Here is a 21,024-nt window from a genome sequence, read left to right as displayed (position 1 = left end):
CTGAACTATTTGTAATCTGGTATCAATATCGGAATAGAATCTAGATATGGAAGAGAAGCAAGAAATGCCACCAATTAAGGGCAAAATGACGGGTGAAGAGAAAAGAAAAAGAGGGATGACGAGGGCAAAAGATGGAGTAAAGTAATTGCAGCTTAAAACACTCCCTTAAGACCACCCCTCTTGAACCCTCCCCAAATGACAAACTTCGCTTCCGAGTCCTCCCCAACATCATCTGTTTGTCCTAGTTGCTCATCATTCGGTAGAAGGATTACGTTTCGAGGGTACAACTTCCCCAACAAAGCCAAGGCGATCGTCGGATCGTCGACCGGTATGACATGGAATCCAGCCGTCTCCGCTGTGCTCAGACCCCATCCCGGCTGGATGAGGATCTCGGACGCAGAGTGCAGGAAAACGGTATGGTTTGTCGTACTATCGCGTGTTTCTTCACGTGCCTCGTATGAGTGCCGTAGCCCGCGGGCGATTTGCCCGACGTCCACCCTTGCCGTGTCGCCACTTTTGAACTCCAGACGCAGCTCGAGGCCCCGGATGGCTGATGTCGAGGACCCTGCCTGAAGCCCTATGCCAGCTGTCTGGAGCTCCTCTTTTTGATTCGGAAGGTCGATTGGATAGCGGGTTAAGATCGTCGGCGGTCCTGCCGGTATGTCTCCGCGCGGTGCCTCATGATAATCCGGGAAATGGTAGTCGAAGAGAACCTCCACTGCCGAGGAATCCATTTTCGAGGGAACATACCGCAACAAATGGTATGGAACCACCCCGCCTGCCAGTATGGCTGGGAGGATCAGACCATGTGTATACTGGAAGCCGTACCCGCCTGTCATTGTGACAGGGAGGTCCGGGGCAAGCACTGCCCGGGCTAAGGATACGACGGATGCCTGTGTGATGTGTCCGGCGAACACAGTGGTGAGAAACCTTTCCCGTGGTGCTTCGAGGTGGCGAATGCCGCGTGCCCTGCCGTCGACCGGGATCGGCACTGCGTAAAAGTTTTGGAAGGGAAGCAGCGCGTCGCGTAGGACGACCATCTGGCGCATGTATTCACTGAGAAGTTGCATGTGATGTGGCCGGGTGCAACGGGCATACATCAATGCTAGACTGGACTGGAGGAGAAGATGGCCATCGCCGGGACCGCGCAGGTACAGGTCCGGATCATACGGTTCGTCGGTGTATTCGCGGGCCCACTGGACGAGTACCTGACCTATCCGTCGGGCCTGGTCTCTTACTTCGCGGCGGCTGATGTCTGAGAGATCGTATAAGGGCAGTGAAGACTCCCGCGTGTCCGTGGATAGATTGGCGGCGACGTTGTCTAGCAGCACGATGCGTGCGGGCTTTGTATTTGGTGGATCAGGGCCCAGATGATGCACAACTGTATCTAGCAAGGGAGCGAAGCGTCGGACCAGCTCGCGAGCCGTGTATACTCCTGCGGGGATTGACCAGCATGCTGGTGAGCCACGTCGGCGGTCGGGAGGTGTTATAGCTGATTCCGGTTGACAAATCCCTGGTGGCCCGCAACTGTATATCGAGGCCTCAGAAAGGGAAGTATTCGCCATCCTGATGGTCATCGATGAAGGACGCAGTACCGTCCGAACAGCAGGAAAAAATCTCAACCTGGAGAGTTGAGAGCGGCACGGAGGCCGCTCTGGTGCGAGCAGGCCATTCTAATATGCGCGCGGAGAGAATTTGCTGGCCTCCGGGCATGGCAAAACTGACATACAAACGAAGTATTCCGAGGTGATTCAGTTCCAGGACCACCGGAGGAGAGTTGAATATGATCTCCCGGAGAAAGGTGGGTATGACCACGGATCTCCGAGAGATTATAATTTCTTACTATTTAAAGAGGGCGCATCGCCCACCCAAAGGTCATAAAAGGCACTAGAGTCCGTAGCGTAAGCCAGGTCACGTTTTTCCACCAAAACCCCTCCCCGTATCATTAGTAAACATGGCATGCCTTCTGTTTTTTCCAACAGAGAGTTCAAATCCTAACATCATAAGGAAATTAAAACAGAATCATATTTTTAAACCATGAGCACCCAGACGGAGGTTTTTACGGGCACGGAAGGCAGTTATCTTTTGCCTCACCATGTCACCGAGGCGGATCGTCTCCAACGTCAGCATCGCCATTTTGCAGCCGCCTCGGATGAGGCCTATTTTGGCTTCACTCTGCCACCGTCAACAGGGCGTCCACTGCGAATCCTCGATAGTGGATGTGCGGATGGTACGTAGCCAGCTTGTAAAATATGGACTAGGCTGAACAATGTAGGGGTCTGGTTGCACGACATGGCGAAGCGATATCCGGAACATTCCTGGGATCTCCACGGCGTGGATATCGCGTCCCATCTGTTCAATGACGGCGTAGATATTGACTTTCGCTATCACGACATACGACAGCCTTTCCCGTCGGACTGGAACTGGGAAGGCTCTTTCGATATTATCCATCAGAGGTTGCTAGTATGGGCTCTGAAAAAGGAGGAGTGGCCCCAAGTTGTACGAAATTTGCAAGCGTTATTAAAACCCGGTGGCACAATCCAACTCGTCGAATGTCAATGGCTCCGCCCGGAGTTCTGGGACACTCACCCCCAACAGCGTCTACTGGGGATGGTGCAAGTATGGGCGACGGAGGGGAACGGCATGGACATCCACCTCGCCGATAAACTAGAGCCGCTGCTGAAGGAGCTCGGGTTCGAAGATGTGACGACGGTCCGATACCCTCTACCATATGGCGCTAAGGTCAAAGACCCTGCCAACCGCGATAGATCGGCAGAGCTGTGGGTGGAGAGTTTTCGCCATTTGGCGAGGCTGATGGGAGGTAAATATTTCTTCTGTTCCTTGCACGGATGGACGCTAACTGGAGTAGACGAGGGGATTCCGGGCGTTGCCAAGACCCCAGAAGAATATTTCGCCTTTTTAGATCGCCTGGTGGTGGAGATGAAAGAAAAGGGCTACATACCGGAGCTGCGCTTAGTGTCTGGCCGGAAGGCGTAGCTATATTCAGGAAGGGTGGGAAGCAAAACAAGGAAGAAAAGGATCAGTCAAAAAGACTTTTATTCAATGTACAAATTATCTCCGATTGCATAAATTCACGCGGTGCGCGAAATGGAAAAATATGACACAATAACCATCCATCTCCGAGATGCCAAGCGGACCATTTACGTCCGACGTGAGATCCTCGTATGTCTCGGTCTTTCGTAGCCCCCTCTGTTTACCGAGAATATGCTTGAAAGGTCGATAGAAGGGAAGGAAGATTCCACCAAGCTCAGATAGATGAGTAGCACGCTCAAGTCCGCCAAATCTAATGCTTCGCTGGTAAATAGTGAACGGTTCTTGTTCAAGGGATAGAGATAATCTGGATATTCTGATAATCGGCATTTGTAAATAAATATGTTGCAATCATTCCTCTGGATATATAAAAAAATAAAATAAAATAAAATAAATTAGAGAGAGAGAGAACTAATGGATTGATACCAAGGAGTGGGGTTTATACGCCTTCATGGGTCTGGTCTGTTCCAGTTAAAATCTCTACTCCCACAGGCAGAAAAAGCTAAACTATCTAACCTCAACACAAGTATGTGATGATGTATGACACTTTCATATTTCTTGCAGTGATTGGATAACAACAATGAGCGAAAGAGTTGGGAATGAATGTCAATATCCAAGCGCAATGATAGAGATCACCTGATGCGTTGTGCTGGTTTCTCCCCGATTGAACCTCGTATACAAATAGTGGCCCTGACGACAGGTCTAGGAGCTAAACCCCTATTATAGCAGGGAAAACGCACTTACAAGGCGTTAAGAATGGCGTTGTAAGCGGATTTCGGTTGGTAATTGCCATCGAAAAGCAATGGGCTTTCGGCTGAACGCCAAGAGTTCTGAGGAAAATAAGTCTCTTGCATCGATTCGTGAAGTATGGCAAACAAACCTTGTCAGAAACACCCCAAACAGTAATTCCAACACACTTTGAGACTTCCAAACAGGCCTCCACAACCTGTGTCCAATTAGACAGTTCCGGGTAATACACAATTCCGCGACTTACGTTCACATAATCGTTAGAGCTAGCTCCGGCAATATCCAGCTCAGTAATAGCGACTTCAGATACGCCTGAGGCGGCAAGTGTGTTTAATGCAGTTTGGGTATGTTAGTCCTATTGTTGGCGAGTGGGCTTGTGAGACTTATCCTTTGACACCAGATGAACCACCAGCACTAAAGACATCATTAGTATATTTCGGACAATGCGGCCGTGGATCTTACCTAAGATGGGTTTGGGAACCTCGGAGATGTCAGTAAGAACGCGATTGAGTGAAGGCACCATCACTTACCGATCCCATCAATAGGGATGCCTTGGGCGATCCATTTCTTAACATGATTAGCCAGACCTGTGGTCTTGCCGTAGTTGGCAGAATCGAGGCTATGAAGTGTCAGCCAAGGCTAATGGAAGCTTTGCGCGCAAATGTCATTACTTATAGTCGTTGATGTAAAGTTTGGCCTGGGGGTCAGCCGCACGAGCCGTTTCAAACGCAATACGAACAAAGTCCTCCCCAAGGACATTGTAGAACACGCTGGACCGCAATGTGCCGTCTTCATTGAAGATCTCATTGACCACATCCTATAGGCGTCAGTGGGAACTCCAAGTCCACAAGACTCTCACCTACCCAGGCATAAACCTTGCCCTTGTAACGATTCATGACAGTGGTGATATGGTTCTTCAGAACGGAAGTCAACGTATTCTTGTCTGTAATGCCCTGAACCCATGATGGGAGTTGGGAATGCCACACTGTACTGATGAGTTTCTCTGCATACAACCGTTGCTGGGTCTGCAACATACCCAAGGTGTGTCCACGGATCAGCTTGTTGTTTGTGGCAGCATAGTTTACCTATGCCTGGTCAGCAATTCTATGCCTTATACGATTCCAATAGATACCTACCAAGTAATCTGCTCCGCTAAAGCTGAACTTGCCCTGCGATGCTAGAGATATGGTCAGAGGATACTATGTTGATAAGAGTGTGTCATTTATACTCACGCTCCGTAGCATCCCACTTCATGCTATTCTCCGGAGTTAGTTGGCCAAAATCAGCTTTGATAATGCCCGAATTGGTGCCATCAGACAATGTGCCCTGATCCGCACAGGTGCCAAAGTACTTCTTGCCCTTGGCTACGAAAGCATTGTTGATGCTTGCAGGGGCTTGTTGACTGCTAGCAATACAGAGCGAGGTGTACAGGAGAATGCCTGCGAGAGACTTGAGATGAACCATGTCTAGAGGTTGGATGTAAAAAACTTGTATGAAAGCAATAGCAGCTGTCGACTTGGCGATTTAAAATCTAACGGGAGAATACACCTTTAAATACCCCTCTTGATTAATATTAGGTCTAGTCCAAAATCAGCAGAATGGCTTCAGGCTGTGATGTATCCGGACTTTAACCGCGGGCTTCGGGCCGATAACAGAGACAAAGCAGCACTAGAATAAGATTGGTTTCAGACACGCGACACAGTCCCTGTTACTATCATATCAAGAAATTAAGCCACCACCACATAATTGGGGACGGTTCCATGTTGGCCCATTCAGGCCGAAGCTAGTCTGATTCTGCAGCAGTGACGCTGCGGAAGATGACGGGCTAATTCCTGAGAAAGGCATGGTAGGCCTAAGAGACACGAAACGAGTAAATACTCTAGGGGCCCACCAATGTTCTCCCAGGGTCTAGATTAAGACTTGTTAAGCATGCTGCCGGCAGGACCAGCCCCATCGTACGGACTAAGTGCCGATATTCTTGCAATATTGTATCCCGTCGTTTCAGCCGTTCCTACACATCCAAAGAGTCTAGTCCTTTTCCAATGGTGGGTCTTAAAAGGGGTCCAAGTGCCCATGATGTTCCTTTCTCTTTATTCTTATTTCTTCTTATTGTTTTCCTTTTACGTTTTTTACCTTAATTTACTCTAGCAAGTGGCACCATTGGTAAATCATTCCAGGCTTCTTCTGTTCGACCCACCTCCGAGTACATCAATAAAATCCTAATCCTACCTGCCCAGAACGACTACCAATTCTAACTCAACTTCAGATTAGGTCGTGATCCAAATGTAAAAACCAGGGAAAGGATTATGGTCGAACTGAAGCGTTGGACTGGCGAGGCAGGCAGTAGCACCTTTTGTAGTCCTGAGCAATTTTGCCCTAAGTCCAAATATAATGAAATTTGCAACAATATGCACAAGGACGTACTGCGAAGACTTATAAGCATAGGTATGTCAGTTTGTGCTTCTGGATTCTTAATCCTCCTAGGTCGTGGCTTCCCTTCGTGAAGCATGAAGGGCAGTTCATACAACAATCTAACTCATGAACTGGGGTGTATGGGCTGGTATGCTGTGGGAGGAAGATATCTGACAGCGCATAGCCTATACTAGAGTATAGGTCACAATCCAACAAGGCGCCACAATTACAAATACCCGGGTGAAGTCGTGGTTTATTACGTACGAGAAAAATGTTATCAAGATAAAGGTATTTCATGCAGAGGTTCCCTTCTAGCAAGCGAAGGTCCATGGATGAAGGCTCTTGGTTATTATCCTCATGGGAGTCCTATCGATATTTTATTTCCTTTACCTTAATTGCTTCGCACAACCAGCACTCCAAACATAGTCTGTGTATTTATCACCTTGCAGATTGGTTAAACCTGCTCCTACCATGTACAGGCTCCGCTTGCCATTCCAAAGTAGGTAACATGCGCGTCATTAACTCCTTGTCCTCCTTGCGCTTCGCAGCATTGAACTTCGTCTCCCAGACAGAGATACATGTTCTGGGGCCCGTGGGGTTCCACACTCCAGTATTCTGTACCGTGGTGAACGTAACCCTGCGAAGTGGGAGGCAGGTTGGGAATACCATCGTTAGTGTGAGTAACGCGATAGAACTTTGTTGCATCCGGGTTTGTGGCTTGGAAGGTCTCATCAACATATGACGCGTATGCCTGGTTACCAGTTCGAGGTTCACCAAATGTGTAGACGGTAATATTGTTGTATGTGGCAGAAAGCTGAGCCGCGGTGATTGCAGCCATCGACGCACCCAGGCTAGTTTCCATTAAACGTTAGACCAACGAAGGACTCTCAATAGAGGATGAGAAGGAAAAGGGGGGGGAGATTATGAGAAGATGGGGGCAGGTCGCATACCTATGTCCAGTAATCACCAGACTATAGTCGGGATATTGACTCGCCTGCTGTTGAACAAGACCTTCAACCTGATCCTTCACAGATATCCAACCAACATAGTACCCTCCGTGAACGGCACACCCGCTACATTGAGGAAGCGTATCAAAAGGTGCCTGCGTATAGTTGGTGTCGAGCTGCAGGTTTGTGTCACTTCCCGTTCCCCGGAAAACAGTGATTATTTCTTGACGGCTGTCGTCTCGCAGAACCCACCCGTTGATATCCGTCTCTGCATTGTAGATCTTTCCCGCGCTGGTGATTGTTGATGGAATATTACACAGGTTTGCGTAGGCAGCTTGAGAGATGGTTGCCATTTCGACAATGCGACTATAAGTTCCCTCAGAGATCCCCTGAGTGATTGCAGCGAGGCCTGCTCCTGCTGAGCACGCGAGAAGGATTGCGTGCATTGAAACAAAGTTCTTCATGGCGTTTATAAAATATGTGTAATAAACACGTAGTTGAACGAATGATATTGTGGCTTGAATAGTCCTTGTAGGCAGGCTGTCCTGTATTGGATACGAAACACTCAGCGCACTTATATAGGCAAGCCTAGGTAAAGCAGAAACGGGTGAAGTGAATCTTTCCGGGTAAAATGATTGTATCCGTGAAGCACTATGTTCAGGCCCATTCGAAAGGGTACTTAATGGCATGACCTGCGGTGTGATAAACTTACCTGATACCGAGCTTAAGTCCCATACCCTGTTTACTTGAAACCTCGACGGGCAGAGGTATCGAAACCCAATGGCTAATGGGTTAGCACTTCAAGTGATCCCCGGTATGCATACCGGAAAAGGAAACCGGTCGATTTGGCTTAAGATTGAGGAGGCCTTGGCCAGTGGCAATCTTAGCTTAACTATCCGTACTACTCGGCCGGTGGACCCTGTAAGGATTAATCCGTGTCTCCTTTATCCTAATATGCTCCGCTAACTCACAGGTCTTCTCCACATTCGAGACTGCGGAAGTCTCAAGGTTAGTCTGAATCTGGAATCTGCTCAAGATTGTAAAGAGGCAGAGAATAGCCTAAACCGAACGCAGCGGCAACATACTCCTTTGAATGCTAGGGCCATTGAGATGTACCAGGCTCTGACCGTCGATCCAAAAGAAAGCGCAGTTGATTGGCCAGCAACAGGCTACTAATATCCACATCCCTCAAACCCGGCAAATGTCTAACGTGACAGTTACCGAGGTTACGAACTTGGTTAACTACAGTGTATATGGATGGAACGGTTTGTCAATATAGTTGTCATATCCTTAGCCTAAAAAAGAAAAGTTATCAAGAACGTGCCATAATTCCACAACACTACCCAGAATTAGTAAAAGTGCCGGGGGATTCTGAGTTCCCGATGCAGTAGCGCCTTCCACAGTAATATCTCTCTGCCTGCCAAGGTCGACGTGTTGGTCAGGTGCATTGGTGTAAATACTGGTCTGGAGAATGATCATCACAATCCTCAAATGTCCGGTGATTTCCCTTTCGGCTCATCTCCCATCTCGATTGCCGATATTGACTTTCAGGCTTTCACTTGCCCTTCAACTCCATCGTTACCACACATGCAGGTGGGATTGGCGCATTACCTCAAAATGGACAAGACATGAGGACACTAGCTCCGTTTGATAAAGCTAGAACGGAGGAATTTCTTGTTCTTGGACTATTGATGCCGCACGGGGTCATATTACATGCCCCTCGACGTGTCCGCTCAACACCTTATTCAAGTACTGTAATATGGTAAGGTACAAACATTTTCAGGGAAGAACTGTCATTTTCTGTACTGGTCCACCAGATAACTAATTTTACCCAATACTAGGCGACTAACAGATTCTACCGCGTGAACAGTACCTAAAGGGTTCAGGTGTCTATATCTATGGCTATTGATAAGTAGTTGGTAGATAATATAAGGCTAGAAATAAGACACTTCCATTATAACCGGTTATATTAAAAGAGAATAGGCTGTAGCTATTATTAAATCCCTCACGTTCGCGGATTCTTATTCCTGAGGGTCCATCCTGAACCGATGAAGCTTAAACCCCGTCGATCATCGGGACAACGACGTTAATAAGTATCATTATATTATAGAAGGTTAGTGTACGCGATATTCTTTTGGGGAGATTAAGCGATATGGATATACACTGTATGATTGTCTACACAATATAGGCAGAGGTGCCAGTACTCTTTATACACAAGTCCCAAACAAGATACCCATCGTTGTGTTTATTAAGCTATTTTTGCCCTCGTGAATAGAGTTCTAGACTCAAGACTTTCTTTCTGTAGGGGTTACCCACGGTGGGGAAAGGGTGGAAAAGCGCACTGGCGCTAGACCCATGTTTCACTCCAAAACCCAGAGATGCCGCTATCAACCCTATTGTATGCATGTCAAGTTCAAGTAAGGACAGCCTCTGAAATCCTTGGAAACGTATGATTTGCCTTCAGGTTTCTCGTCATCGGGAGATGTAAGAGCACATTCTCCAAACCTATCCAACAGTGACAAAACAAACCACAGTGAACAAAAGGTTTAGACTCGGGGTTCCCCGAAACGAGAGTTAAAGATTTCGGTCCACAACTTAACAATTTATTTTAGAGTTCTGAGACATTGTCTTGGATGTGCGGGCCAATGCCGGTGAGACCACAAATTTAAGTGGGTGTGCTCCGTACGTTTATCCCTATACTCAGTCTTATGAAGAAGTCTATCAAAATCTTATCTGACGTGACGCCCCGTTGAGTGTTGCCAGGAAGTAAATTGAAAAGGCCATGGTCAAAACGCGAAGAAATAGGCTCACAACAAATATCGCGTCGTATCAACGCGCCCAGAGGATCATATGTATTATCAGGTATCTAATTTATGACTTGTTTAGTAGCAGAAATAACTTTTATAAATACCTAATATTGGACAAAATCTGCTATATATATCTTAAACACTAAGTCTACGGTAGTAATTACTCTAAAGGTGGCTAGAGTAGTAGATATATATTTAAGAAGTACTTAGTAAATAATCTAGAGTACTCTTGGAGCATTTATGAATTATTTATGTAGTATTCTCACAACAGGAGCGGCACACGTATTAGACAGGTGTACAAGAACTGTTCACTATAGCACTTGTCACTTCGGCTATTTCTACCTACTATGTTGCGGAGTGAGCAACCCGGGGATTAATACGGAGTATCTCATCACTACCAAACTCCCTCCAAGTAAATCTGCAGTATAGATCCTCAGCTGAGATATCGTGAAAGTGATAGATCTAAACAAATTGACATTATCAGTCTATTTCATCCAAATATTTTAACACAAAAAAGCACATCCCTACATTCCACTATTCCAATTATGATATGTCAACACATTAGTAGAGCAAGTGGTTATATCTCAAGAAGAAGAAACCTATAAATTACATCGGCTCTGTGCAGCAGGCATTGCTCTCTCCTCAATTCATCTCCGTCATTCAGGGATGGAAAACTGTCTCTTTGCCTAATTTTTATCAAATTACAAACACTATTCTTCTTCAACTTCCCAAATTTACTGCCATGCAATTCTCCCTCTCCTTCGCCGCTTTCATTGCCCTAAGTGGCCAAACACTCGCTCAATCCGCAACAGGAAGCTACGTCATCACAGAAAGCGACAATATCTTGACTGCAAAGGGGACTAGTCCGGCAGTCTTCAGCCCATTCAATGGCTCATATGACCAGATCTGGAGCTTCAACGGCGTCGGCTTCGGCACTGTCGTCATTCAAAGCCAGGATTCGCCAGACTACCTCAACTGTGACGAAGACGGATCTCCCTGCACCACTTCCACCGAACCCTAGATTTTCGAGCCTATTAAGCGGGGTCAAGACTTGTACCAGATCTCGGATAATTCAGGGGACTTGTTCCTTGCCGAGTCGTCTGATAAGACGATTCATTTGGTGTACGATGTGCAGGATGATGAGAAGGCTTTGTTCACGTTGACTCGGCCTGCGGAGTGTGAGTACTACTCTATTCATGCATAGTTTTGATCAGATTCTAATTTATTAAACAGAATCTTCCCGTCTTGTGGTCTCAATGGCTGCCGGTAGGTGGTATGTCTGGTTGTTGTCTATGAATTTGTTTTGAGGCTAAGGAAATGGACTACAGTCAAGGAAACTTGAGATCTATATGTAGACTCCTGTCTTCCGGGGGAAGGAAATGAAAAGATATCTTCGACGGGCCCATAAGTTTTCATTAGACCTGAGTGCAGTCTTAGTCTATAAATGTAGAGCTTTTGACTGCACTCTACCTCTACTGGCAATGAGCATTTTACTTATTCCCAATTAGCAACCTGTGCAATTAGATATTAGATTGTCGTAACGAGTCAGCCGATATGCCTCTTGGCTCTGTCTTCCAAGCTTCCTCTTTAGGATTGTAACTATCCCCGAGAATAAATAGCAATACTAAATCAGGAGATGCTGTAAAGATTCTGGCCAACGGTACAAAGAAACCAGGAAAGTTCAGGGGAAATAACTTGGGTATGCTATTTGTTCTTAATGGATCTTTTAGCGAGAACCGTGGGCTCGTATCTTCACATATATATATATATTATCTTTACAGGAAAACCTAGTTGTATTGACGATGAATAACTCCACATTGTGCACCCGTGGTGGCCAAAATCATTTCGATAACATTAACCAAAAACCACACTCTGCAGCGAACAATGTTAAGATCTTTGCTCCAAGATAGCTGCCATACATCGCTAACGTTCACTCACACAAAGTTACTAACATCATCTCTTAATCCCACTCGACCAAAATGCCAATGACATCAAGGTCGCGCCTTGACTACCATATCCCCAAGATCATCCATGCTCAGCTGGCAGAGGTCTGTAAGAGTAACCATTAAGAAGACATGCAAGGGGGGGTGATTCATCAAAGGCGGTGAAGTGACAGTCCTATCGGGTATCGTTGTTAACATAGTCGTGTGAGCCAATCCTTAAGTATCGAAGACGATGTCGAGGCAAAATAAAGGTGGTGGGCGCATGAAAGTGGAGGTTTGCGGTATACATCTGAGTTAATAACCCTCTATATTGGACCTCCTTCCGGCTGTTATGAAGTAAAGTCTCATATCAGGACGGAGGTCTCCGAAACTCCAAAGATGTTAGGGCTGCAGAAATGGGACCCTGACCTGGACAGTCCGAAAGGGGCAGGAGAATAAGGAGGGTACGCGATACGAAGATAACCAGAAAAACTTTTATCCGATGCCACGGGGTAAGGCCCACTTGCCGACATTTGGGGCATAAACTGCATAACTGGAGGATAAAAAGGGGAGTCAGTCGGGCATAACTCTGCATGCTCAGGTCACACCAGGACGAAATCACAATGGAGGCGTCCTCCAATCTCACACCAAGTGGGCAAAGCATTCGCCCGACGCCTTGGCTCACTTAGCTCGGTGATGTGATTGGCGGCCCATTATAGACCTGGGTGTTTAGATTTCTTTCTAAGGACCAGGTTCAATACGTTTGCGAGCAGGGAAACTACCATGCATTGTGCCCAAAGCCCCGTATATAAGCGGCCGATCCTCCGTCAGCAACATGCACTTGCCGTCTTACCTTCTGCTACGGCAAGCCGTCCGGTAAAGAATCTGTTATCAGGCCTCATGACAGAGCCTATACCAAGCGTTCTTGAGAAGGGGGGCAAGGCGGAGGAGTCAAATAGAAGCTCAGGAGAATACAACGACCTTGAAAATGTACCGAAAGAAGATGATACGACTCTAGTCGACTGGGATGGTCCCGATGACCCCGCGAACCCTTTTAACTGGTCGACTCCAAAAAAAGCACGGCAGTTAGTCTTCATGGCATTCAATACTTTTGTCAGGTAAGTGCATATGATGTAGATAAACAAGGAGAATAGGGCTGATGGAGAATAGCCCTCTAGCATCCTCCATGTTTGCCCCAGGCGTCCAATATGTCATGCGCGACTTTCACACCACCGACCAAATGTTGGGATCGTTTGTTGTTTCCGTCTACATCTTGGGATACATGCTAGGGCCCTTCCTCATCGCGCCCCTGTCAGAGATATATGGCCGTGTTCCGCTATACCATGCTTGCAATGTGATCTTTCTGGTGTTCACTATTGCTTGTGCAGTAGCGCAAACCTTACCCCAGTTGATCGTGTTCCGTTTATTCGCAGGTATCGCTGGCGTTTGCCCCATCACTATCGGCTCTGGAACGGTTGCCGACATGGTGCCGGTGGAGAAGAGAGCCGGTATTATGGCCATCTGGGCTCTAGGACCTATCTTGGGACCTGTTGTCGGACCCATTGCGGGTGGGTTCCTGGCCGAATCCGTGGGCTGGCGATGGGTGTTTTGGGTCCTTGCGATCGCGGTAGGTAGCTCTACTGCCGCTTGCCGATAGAGTAAGATGCTGACAATCCAGACCGGTGTCATGACGATCGGGTGTTTGCTGTCCTATCGTGAATCGTATGCCCCGGTGCTTCTACGACGGAAGACTGAGCGACTGCGCAAAGAGACCGGCAACCCCAATCTTCGCTCAGCCCGTGGCGACACCAAGATCACCAAAGAGCTGTTCATAACCGCACTTTCGCGACCTATGAAACTTCTCTTCCGTTCACCGATTGTATTCCTGCTCTCTCTGTTCGCAGCTGTCACGTACGGGTATTTATACCTGATGTTCACCACTTTGACCCCGATCTTCAGAAACACCTACGGCTTCTCATCGGGTCTGGCCGGCCTCGCCTACCTGGGCTTCGGTATCGGAAGTATTCTCGGTCTGGGAATCTGTGGAGTCGTTTCCAACCGCATCGCTGTTAGTCACACCGCACGCGGCTGTTTCAAACCAGAGTCACGTCTTCCCCCAATGCTATTCGGAAGTTGGGCAATCCCAGCCGGCTTATTCTGGTATGGCTGGTCGGCGCAAGCCCATACTCATTGGATTGTGCCGATTCTTGGAACAGGAGTCTTTGCGATCGGGCTTATGGTCGTGTTCATGGCGTCGAATACGTACCTAGTGGACTCATACTTGAGGCATGCGGCATCCGTCACCGCTGCTGCCACGGTACTGCGTTCGTTAATCGGCGCAGTGCTCCCGCTGGCTGGTCCATCCATGTATGACGCGCTTGGCCTGGGATGGGGAAACTCATTGTTAGCATTTATTGCGCTCGCGATGTGTGCCTGTCCGTTGCTGTTTTGGAAGTATGGAGAGTTTATTCGGACTCATCCACGGTTTCAGATTGCTCTTTGAGGTGCCTTTTCGAGTTTCAAAAGTTCCCATATATATGTAATAGATTGCCCGGCATCCTCTCTTATCCAAAGTCTTCTTCGTTTCATTTTGTTCTTTTTCGGTTGTTAGTTTCAGAGATTCCCCTTTCTCCAGACAGGTTGAGCGACAGGAGTTAACATATAAATGACAATCCACAGTATTGATATATTTCAAGCCATCCCATGCTCGATCCAGCCACTGAATTATGGTAACCCTGCCTTTTCCTTGCGATCAGCCTGTTGGGCTTCACTCAAACCCTGTTTACCCACTTATTGCTTCGGCGAACCAGACATTCTAAATTTACATCATTACGGCGAAGTCGAAACAACAATAATCCGAAGTACGTGTGAATCAATAAAGTTCCTCACAACCAAGGAGACTTAACTGCAACCTGCCCCGCAGTCCGAACTCCGAATACGAGGCGATGACTCTAGAATTCTAGATCATATCATACCATACCACCTCAAATATCCTCCTCACCACGCCAACTCTGACAACAAACCAACCAACCTCCACACAAGTCGTGTACATAGTATACGATCAAAATGCTCATCGCCGTAGTTCCCGCTTCACCCAAAACAGGCCAGGCGGCAATCCGCGCCCTACTCAACTCAACCCAAACAACCACGCCTATCACCGTGAAAGGCGTATATAGGGATCTGTCTCGAGTACCAGAAGAATTTCTTTCGAACCCTCATTTCCAAGCATCGAAGGGCGATGTAAGTGACGCAACGAGCCTGGATCTCACCGGCGTCGACGCCGTTCTCGCGATCACCCCGCCGCGATACGATGGTTCGGACTTTCTGGCTTGTGCAAGGACAGCATCGGAAAATACGCGTCTCGCCATTCAGAAGTCTGGATCTGTTAAGCGTCTGGTCCTGCTTTCTAGTATGGGGGCTGAACATGAGTCGGGAACTGTGGGTTTCCTATCCGATTCATGAAGGAAGGGAGATACTAAACAGTTGATTAGGGGGAAATTATGACAAACCATATCGCCGAAACAATCTTGAAGGACGCAGCACCAGAGGTCGTCATATGTAGATGTGCCTATTTCATGGAGAACTGGGCTATGGGGGTTCAGACGGCAAAGTCTGAGCAGCCTCATCTCTATTCGTATATTACTCCTGCAGATTTCGAGGTCCCTATGGTTTGTTTCCTCTCTCTCTATGTTCAACACGAAATTCTTATGTTAATCAATCCCCTAAATCAGGTCGCCGTCAAAGACATGGGCCAAGCCTTTGCAACTTATTTACTCAAGCCCGACATTCCGGAACGACCCCATATTGTTGACGTCCATGGACCGAGATCCTATACGCCGAAGGATGTGCAAAAGGCCTTCGAAGAGGCTGTGGGCAAGGAAGTTGAACTCCGACTTGTCGAGAGAAAAGATCTATCGCAGTTCTTTGCGGGTTTCCTCCCAAAAAACGTGGCCGAGGCTTTCACTGAGATGACCGATGCCTTTTTGCCGGGAGGTATCATGGCGCCTGCTAATGCGGAAAATTCAAGTAGTGATCGAGTCTGGAGGGGAAAGACGGAGTTGAGGGAAGCTATTCGGGAGCTTTGTGAAGGGTCTGGGTAGGTGAAGGCTATACAGGAGGAAGTTAATCATTTACTCTAGGCTGCTATCGGGACTGAGTATATTCGCTTGTTTCCTACGCGTGTGAATTACCTGTGGATTGAATTGTACTATTGGTAAGAGTGATTCACAGGATTACTTAGTGTACAGGTATAAATTGAGTCAAAAGCCATCTTAGGATGCTTTTCTATTGAAACAGCTTATATGACTACCACTTCTCTTACTCTTAGAAATGGGATCCTCGTCCACCTTAATCAGTGTTCACATAGTAGCTTATATAGCTCGCTACACCCACTAGAGACTCTTGTGCTTGCGTGTCATCTCCCCCATGCGTCATCAACATCGAGTTTGCAGTATCTGGGGCAGGGGTCCGCGTTTCCTCTAACCTCGCTTCTGCTGGCTGGCGTGGCTCCGGTTTCGTTCTTTGTCAAAGAAAATAGCTACGACAATGAGTTTTCTACTAGTGCTGAATTGCCCGATAGCCTCTCGTTCTACCATTCTTCGTGGGTAAAGGGATATTCCGCATAGCAGGGACCAAAGCTTCACCTCCAGGATACCGAAAGCTGGCCGTATGTACCCTATTGAATAGAGAATGGCCAAGCAAGATTTTCTTGGTCGCACTGTGGCCTCTGCAGAGGCAAAACGTGCTCGGCTGGCAGGGTGACTGCTTAGCAATCTTTCCTCAGTTGAATCCCATGATCTAAGTGTCTTGCCGTAAAGGATATACTTACCAGACTGAATTCGCCCAGCTCGCCCGGGTGAACGCCTATGAGTATTCCGTTCTGTATACAACCTCCGTCAGGGAGGGTTCAGAGCCCTTTCGGTGTGGTTATCAAGAGTTGATTTCGGGTTGTCAGAACCCCGTGATCCGCCTCCTTCTGCTGTCGCCGCGGCGGCTGTGACCCGCCAGTTCGTCTGAGGTATGTGTCTATCCCCTCGGAGAGAAGGCGTATACTAATCTACAAGGTGGCTTTAGTCGATGTCGCTGTCAATATCAGTACTGATTGACCGGCTCATTGGTCTATTTTACGGTTTACGTCTTCGTTGTCGAGTCATCGTGAGCCCGGTGGTGAACAGAGTGGGTCTGGTGATGGCATCCTGCCCTACTTCGACTCCTGTACACACAAGCCCAGGATATGGTGTTTCATGATGCACTCACAAACTCTGCGCACAAACCAGCAACTTTTCAAATTGAAGGTGTGGCTGCGCTGCCGCAATGCGCTTGCTTCTGAGAACTTTGGCCTCGGCGAGTTCGGGATGCTATTCCTATAGCCTCCAAGTCTTCTTTTTAGATCTGGCAATAATATGTCGAACATTCTAGGACGCCTGAAGCAGGTCTTCTCCGCTCTGATAAGAGAGAAAGAGAACGAGAGTAGATTGTGGTAACCATAACGAGCTCTGGAAATCCCTAAATCCTCTCTCTATGTCAGTCATTCTAGACAACATCCTTGCAACCTTACTAGTGGACCTCCAATTCTTCAATCTAGAAGAGTATACTTCTACCACTTTCTTCCGGCCGTTGACAACCGATCAAGATACTGATCGCAGGCAAAGAGGTGCAATCAGCCAACCAGGGCCCGCAGTCGGCCATACCCGTGGTAAACAAGATCTGGAAACCGGCACGACGATATTCAGGCTTAGTGTTGTTGAAGTACTGACCCAAAAAGTGCAAGGGGGGTGGGGACTACGACCTGGCTAGGAGGCAGGCTCGGAGCCAGCATATCGAGCAGTCCCAGAGCAGAGCGAGCTGGAGTAATATCATCATCGAGGACCGAGGTCACTAAAGTAGAATTACAGGACTATCTTCACTAGCTCTCTCGCCCTCTTATCCCCTTTGATAACATACTAATGTGAAGTCACAGGTGAATATTTACCTGATATCTGTCACCTGAAGTGCTTACTATACTCAGAAGCTAATGGATCTACTAGATCAGTCTTTATATGAACCATATCTCCTATCTCGATCCAGCGTCCTTTCCAGCTTGACATACACCCGATCTTCCAATCTGAATACCAAAGGATAATACAGAAGAAGTTATCCTATACTCACACTACTTGAATACTACTGGTCAGTATAGTATAACTCCAGCAATTCATAACTCTACCACCAAGTGGCCGAAGATTACGAAGAATGTGGTCCAAGCGTGAATGGAATTTCACCTGGCCTGCGGGTGCCGTTCAATGACTTCCTTGATGACATCTTCGACTTCGAGGCTATGGCGGCAGCTGCAAAGGGAAAGCAGCCTACAAAGCCTCTAGCATGGATCGACGTGGATCATCCTCCTGAGAAGGACTACGATCCGGAGCCTGTCGCTGGCTGCTTTAACACCAATCGTGCGGCGCTCCTCGAGAAGGCTATTGATAGTGGGGTGCTCGTCCCTGTACTTCTTTGTGGGTAGTTACTGATCATTTTGCAGAATTCCGCCATCTATCTACTTCTGATCGCGCCACAGTCCGCTTCCTCGATGAGGATCGTCGCAGCCGAAACTGATCGAGAGGATATCGTCGCAAGTCTCGGCAAGAGATGGAAGAGTCAACCTTACCTTGTCGTGCCCTGGATGCACGCATTACACTCCCTCATCTTCCCCACGGCTCGACCGGGACTTGCAAGGCAGATAGACGAACCACTCTGCCTTGGTTCGTTGCCATACAGGAAGATCATTCAGCTCACGAGGTACCAGAAGGGGGTACATGGGAGGAACTTGTTGTTGCGCAGCGCGCACTTACCCCATATGGTCCTCTACCTGAATATCTCTAGGCGAGTCATCTATCTACGCTTTGCTATGTTTATGGCTAGCACTGACGCCAGCCACTAATCCTGACGCATACTATTCCATCGCGGTTTGCAGGGCGCATTAGCAATGCGTGTCTCATCCTACTTAGACACTTACTAGAGTTGATCGACGTGGCAGCTAACCAGATCTATTCGGTAGGAAATTGTCATAGCAATATAAGAGCTCCAAAGAGAGGGCTACCCGCTGGCCAGCCGATTTTGAGATGAACGGCAATGTGTGCAAAACAAGAGTGCCGGTAGGTGCACCAGTGGTGGCCGACATTGATGGCCAACTCTGGACATTGGTGTTCAAAGGCTACTATGCTATTATCGGAGAGACGGAGGCACAAAAGAGTTCCTGGCTTGTGAATGTGGCCAAGGTCTTGGTTGCGATATCTGTCCTGATGACGCACTATATACTGTGAGCACCAAAGGTCCACTGCTCTGGTAGCAACAACGCTTAATATAGGTTCTGGCTCTGCTATGGTTACCGTTACTAAGCGTTGACTAGCTGAATGCCTTGAAACTGACAAACTGTACTCGGAAACCGTGTATAATGACATGTTTACGGGAAACTAGGCAGGTGTTAAGATCGCTCGCAAGAACACCAGGAGACCTTTAGAAGGGACCGAACTGGGGCAGATCAAGGCCAGAGTTGGGTGAGTTCTTGGGTCCTGCACTATCCCATAGTGCTGCCGTGCGAGTTTGAGAGCTGCCATTGGGTTAGAAAGGGTAAATCCGATTTCAATATGCATAATAGCGGAAGTGGCCGGGCAAACTGGACACGGACTCTGGGGCAACTGGAAGTCAACATAGTGTTATGACGAATATCCACATATGATGGGGGGGATCTGAGATAGATTTACCCAAATCCGATGAACTGTCGCGTTATGACTATGGGCTTTAATAACCCAGGCAGTCCAATTCGTAACGTTTTGCAAGAGACTCGTTGGAGAGCTTGTACCGTTAAGGTTACAACCAGCCGAAGTCAACTATTTCGAAGACGTGCCAAGAGCCGTTGGGGAGAGGTAACGGTCAGGTAGAATTATCTGAAAGTTAACCCTCGAAGAAGAGATGGCATGGGACTATAGATATACATTTTCGAAGGGTTCTGTTTGTCTTAGACTGCAAAATTACAAACACTCAAATCCTTTCTCCTCTACCATCCACCACATACTAACTTTTCATCTGCTTTCACAATATCGATTTTATAATGGCCCCTAATATGATTGCTGAAGAACCTTTGAGGCTGATCAGAAAGCCCCAACCTCCTCTTAACCAGAGAACTACCAGTACTAAGTGAAGTGCTTTACACCAAAAGTACTTGTTGAGTCCTTGGAGGAGTGACCCAATTTTGAGAGAGACACTCTAGGTGCAGTCCAAGCAGCTGTGCCTGCTCGTGGTACACCGGTTATCTCTTGGGTACACGGTTCACCCCTACCGCGGCGAATATAAATCGCGAGCATGTGGCGGTGGATCAAAAGTGGGTTATGGGTGTTAGGGCATCACAAAGTCGCTTAACTGGAAGACCTATTCAATGATGCTTAAGGAGCCCTACTTAAGGCAGCTACTACATGGTCGACTGAATCGACTCCAAACCCCTGATTTTAATATCCCACTGCTTGGGGAAGCAAAATCGACTGCATAAGCGTTTGAAGAGTTGCAACACTGCACCAGTACCCACCATGCCAATGGAAATAATTGCTGACAGTGACATGTCTGCTATCACTTCAGGTCGGGTTGATAATGATATGGCTGGTCAGAATGGCCCGGTGTTATGTACGCTCGATGGACTCCATCTGGGGATTTGCAAGGGTCCCATGTACACAGCTGAGCCCGATGGCTTTGCATAGGCGAGTGTCTGAATGGATTCAAACTCACATATTATCCTGGTCACTGAGCACCTCAGCCGTAACAGATCACAGATCTGTGTGGTATACGTCACGCACCGTCTAGGTTTTATGTGCATATTATGCAGTTGAGCACAACAGCGCTGATGCAAAGGCCTTATGCTGTGTTATTCACCTACGGGTGGATCGTCTCAACGGCGTGTATCCTGACTGTGGGAATTATCCCTGGGACAACAGCAGCAGTGCTGAATCCTCATCGCATAGTCGGGTTCGATGGAGATTCAGATTGGCTAGATTGCTGTTGAAACATTTTTCTTGGTCATGACTTCCTGATGTCATCACCTCTTCTTTTATTCATTTGTATGTCATCGCTGTCTGCCTTCTCTGCCTTTTTTCTCTTTTCCCTACTCCTCATCAT

At 47.6% G+C, this 21,024-nt stretch overlaps 10 protein-coding genes across 10 annotated transcripts; 7 read left to right on the top strand and 3 right to left on the bottom strand.

Moving 5' to 3' along the window:
- Positions 1-152: 152 nt before the first annotated feature.
- F9C07_8041 (uncharacterized protein) lies at positions 153-1,565 on the bottom strand (the record flags this gene model as incomplete). Its single annotated transcript, XM_041286987.2, has 1 exon — positions 153-1,565. One exon carries the CDS (start codon positions 1,563-1,565, stop codon positions 153-155), a length of 1,413 nt encoding a protein of 470 aa, XP_041149604.2.
- Positions 1,566-2,037: 472 nt separating this feature from the next.
- On the top strand, positions 2,038-2,997 carry F9C07_8040 (methyltransferase family protein; the record flags this gene model as incomplete). Its single annotated transcript, XM_071511715.1, has 2 exons — positions 2,038-2,230; positions 2,276-2,997. The coding sequence occupies 2 exons, from the start codon at positions 2,038-2,040 to the stop codon at positions 2,995-2,997; spliced, it is 915 nt and encodes a 304-aa protein (XP_071367650.1).
- Positions 2,998-3,455: 458 nt separating this feature from the next.
- Positions 3,456-5,487, bottom strand: F9C07_2285808 (endo-1,4-beta-xylanase F3). Its single transcript, XM_071510783.1, has 11 exons — positions 5,031-5,487; positions 4,935-4,975; positions 4,835-4,883; positions 4,662-4,783; positions 4,470-4,615; positions 4,329-4,417; positions 4,261-4,279; positions 4,186-4,212; positions 4,046-4,136; positions 3,932-3,997; positions 3,456-3,881 (listed from the first exon to the last, which is right to left on the bottom strand). Exons 1-11 carry the CDS (start codon positions 5,260-5,262, stop codon positions 3,792-3,794), a joined length of 972 nt encoding a protein of 323 aa, XP_071367649.1. The 5' UTR covers positions 5,263-5,487; the 3' UTR covers positions 3,456-3,791.
- A 1,026-nt stretch (positions 5,488-6,513) lies between these two features.
- On the bottom strand, positions 6,514-8,280 carry F9C07_2285807 (putative feruloyl esterase A precursor). Its single transcript, XM_041294286.2, has 3 exons — positions 8,129-8,280; positions 7,161-8,076; positions 6,514-7,061 (listed from the first exon to the last, which is right to left on the bottom strand). Exons 2-3 carry the CDS (start codon positions 7,844-7,846, stop codon positions 6,677-6,679), a joined length of 1,071 nt encoding a protein of 356 aa, XP_041149607.2. The 5' UTR covers positions 7,847-8,076; positions 8,129-8,280; the 3' UTR covers positions 6,514-6,676.
- Positions 7,938-8,280, top strand: F9C07_2285806 (uncharacterized protein; the record flags this gene model as incomplete). The annotated part of the gene is made up of 2 exons (XM_071510782.1): positions 7,938-8,078; positions 8,131-8,280. 2 exons carry the CDS (start codon positions 7,938-7,940, stop codon positions 8,173-8,175), a joined length of 186 nt encoding a protein of 61 aa, XP_071367648.1. The 3' UTR covers positions 8,176-8,280.
- A 2,426-nt stretch (positions 8,281-10,706) lies between these two features.
- On the top strand, positions 10,707-11,234 carry F9C07_2235211 (uncharacterized protein; the record flags this gene model as incomplete). The annotated part of the gene is made up of 3 exons (XM_071509966.1): positions 10,707-10,941; positions 11,014-11,146; positions 11,198-11,234. 3 exons carry the CDS (start codon positions 10,707-10,709, stop codon positions 11,232-11,234), a joined length of 405 nt encoding a protein of 134 aa, XP_071367647.1.
- A 1,435-nt stretch (positions 11,235-12,669) lies between these two features.
- F9C07_8035 (putative bicyclomycin resistance protein) lies at positions 12,670-14,389 on the top strand (the record flags this gene model as incomplete). Its single annotated transcript, XM_071511714.1, has 3 exons — positions 12,670-13,004; positions 13,057-13,513; positions 13,565-14,389. The coding sequence occupies 3 exons, from the start codon at positions 12,670-12,672 to the stop codon at positions 14,387-14,389; spliced, it is 1,617 nt and encodes a 538-aa protein (XP_071367646.1).
- A 563-nt stretch (positions 14,390-14,952) lies between these two features.
- F9C07_8034 (uncharacterized protein) lies at positions 14,953-17,369 on the top strand (the record flags this gene model as incomplete). Its single annotated transcript, XM_071511713.1, has 5 exons — positions 14,953-15,324; positions 15,378-15,554; positions 15,618-15,982; positions 16,515-16,552; positions 17,305-17,369. 5 exons carry the CDS (start codon positions 14,953-14,955, stop codon positions 17,367-17,369), a joined length of 1,017 nt encoding a protein of 338 aa, XP_071367645.1.
- Positions 17,370-18,199: 830 nt separating this feature from the next.
- On the top strand, positions 18,200-18,474 carry F9C07_8033 (uncharacterized protein; the record flags this gene model as incomplete). The annotated part of the gene is made up of 2 exons (XM_071511712.1): positions 18,200-18,374; positions 18,437-18,474. The coding sequence occupies 2 exons, from the start codon at positions 18,200-18,202 to the stop codon at positions 18,472-18,474; spliced, it is 213 nt and encodes a 70-aa protein (XP_071367644.1).
- Positions 18,475-18,980: 506 nt separating this feature from the next.
- On the top strand, positions 18,981-19,465 carry F9C07_8032 (uncharacterized protein; the record flags this gene model as incomplete). The annotated part of the gene is made up of 3 exons (XM_071511711.1): positions 18,981-19,142; positions 19,336-19,415; positions 19,447-19,465. The coding sequence occupies 3 exons, from the start codon at positions 18,981-18,983 to the stop codon at positions 19,463-19,465; spliced, it is 261 nt and encodes an 86-aa protein (XP_071367643.1).
- Positions 19,466-21,024: the final 1,559 nt, after the last annotated feature.

The sequence above is a fragment of the Aspergillus flavus genome, chromosome 6 (genome assembly GCF_009017415.1).
Source record: "Aspergillus flavus chromosome 6, complete sequence".
Lineage (NCBI taxonomy): Eukaryota > Fungi > Ascomycota > Eurotiomycetes > Eurotiales > Aspergillaceae > Aspergillus > Aspergillus flavus.
The sequence above is the reverse complement of the archived record's forward strand: the minus strand, read 5'-3'. Positions and strand labels throughout refer to the sequence as shown.

Coding starts and splice junctions, on each gene's coding strand:
- F9C07_2285808 (XM_071510783.1), bottom strand. CDS start 5,262: ATGGTTCATCTCAAGTCTCTCGCAGGCATTCTCCTGTACACCTCGCTC. Junction 4,884..4,934: donor TTAGCGGAGCAGATTACTTG/GTAGGTATCTAT, acceptor GACCAGGCATAG/GTAAACTATGCTGCCACAAA. Junction 4,418..4,469: donor CTTTACATCAACGACTATAA/GTAATGACATTT, acceptor GACACTTCATAG/CCTCGATTCTGCCAACTACG.
- F9C07_2285807 (XM_041294286.2), bottom strand. CDS start 7,846: ATGCCATTAAGTACCCTTTCGAATGGGCCTGAACATAGTGCTTCACGG. Junction 7,062..7,160: donor CTGGTGATTACTGGACATAG/GTATGCGACCTG, acceptor AATGGAAACTAG/CCTGGGTGCGTCGATGGCTG.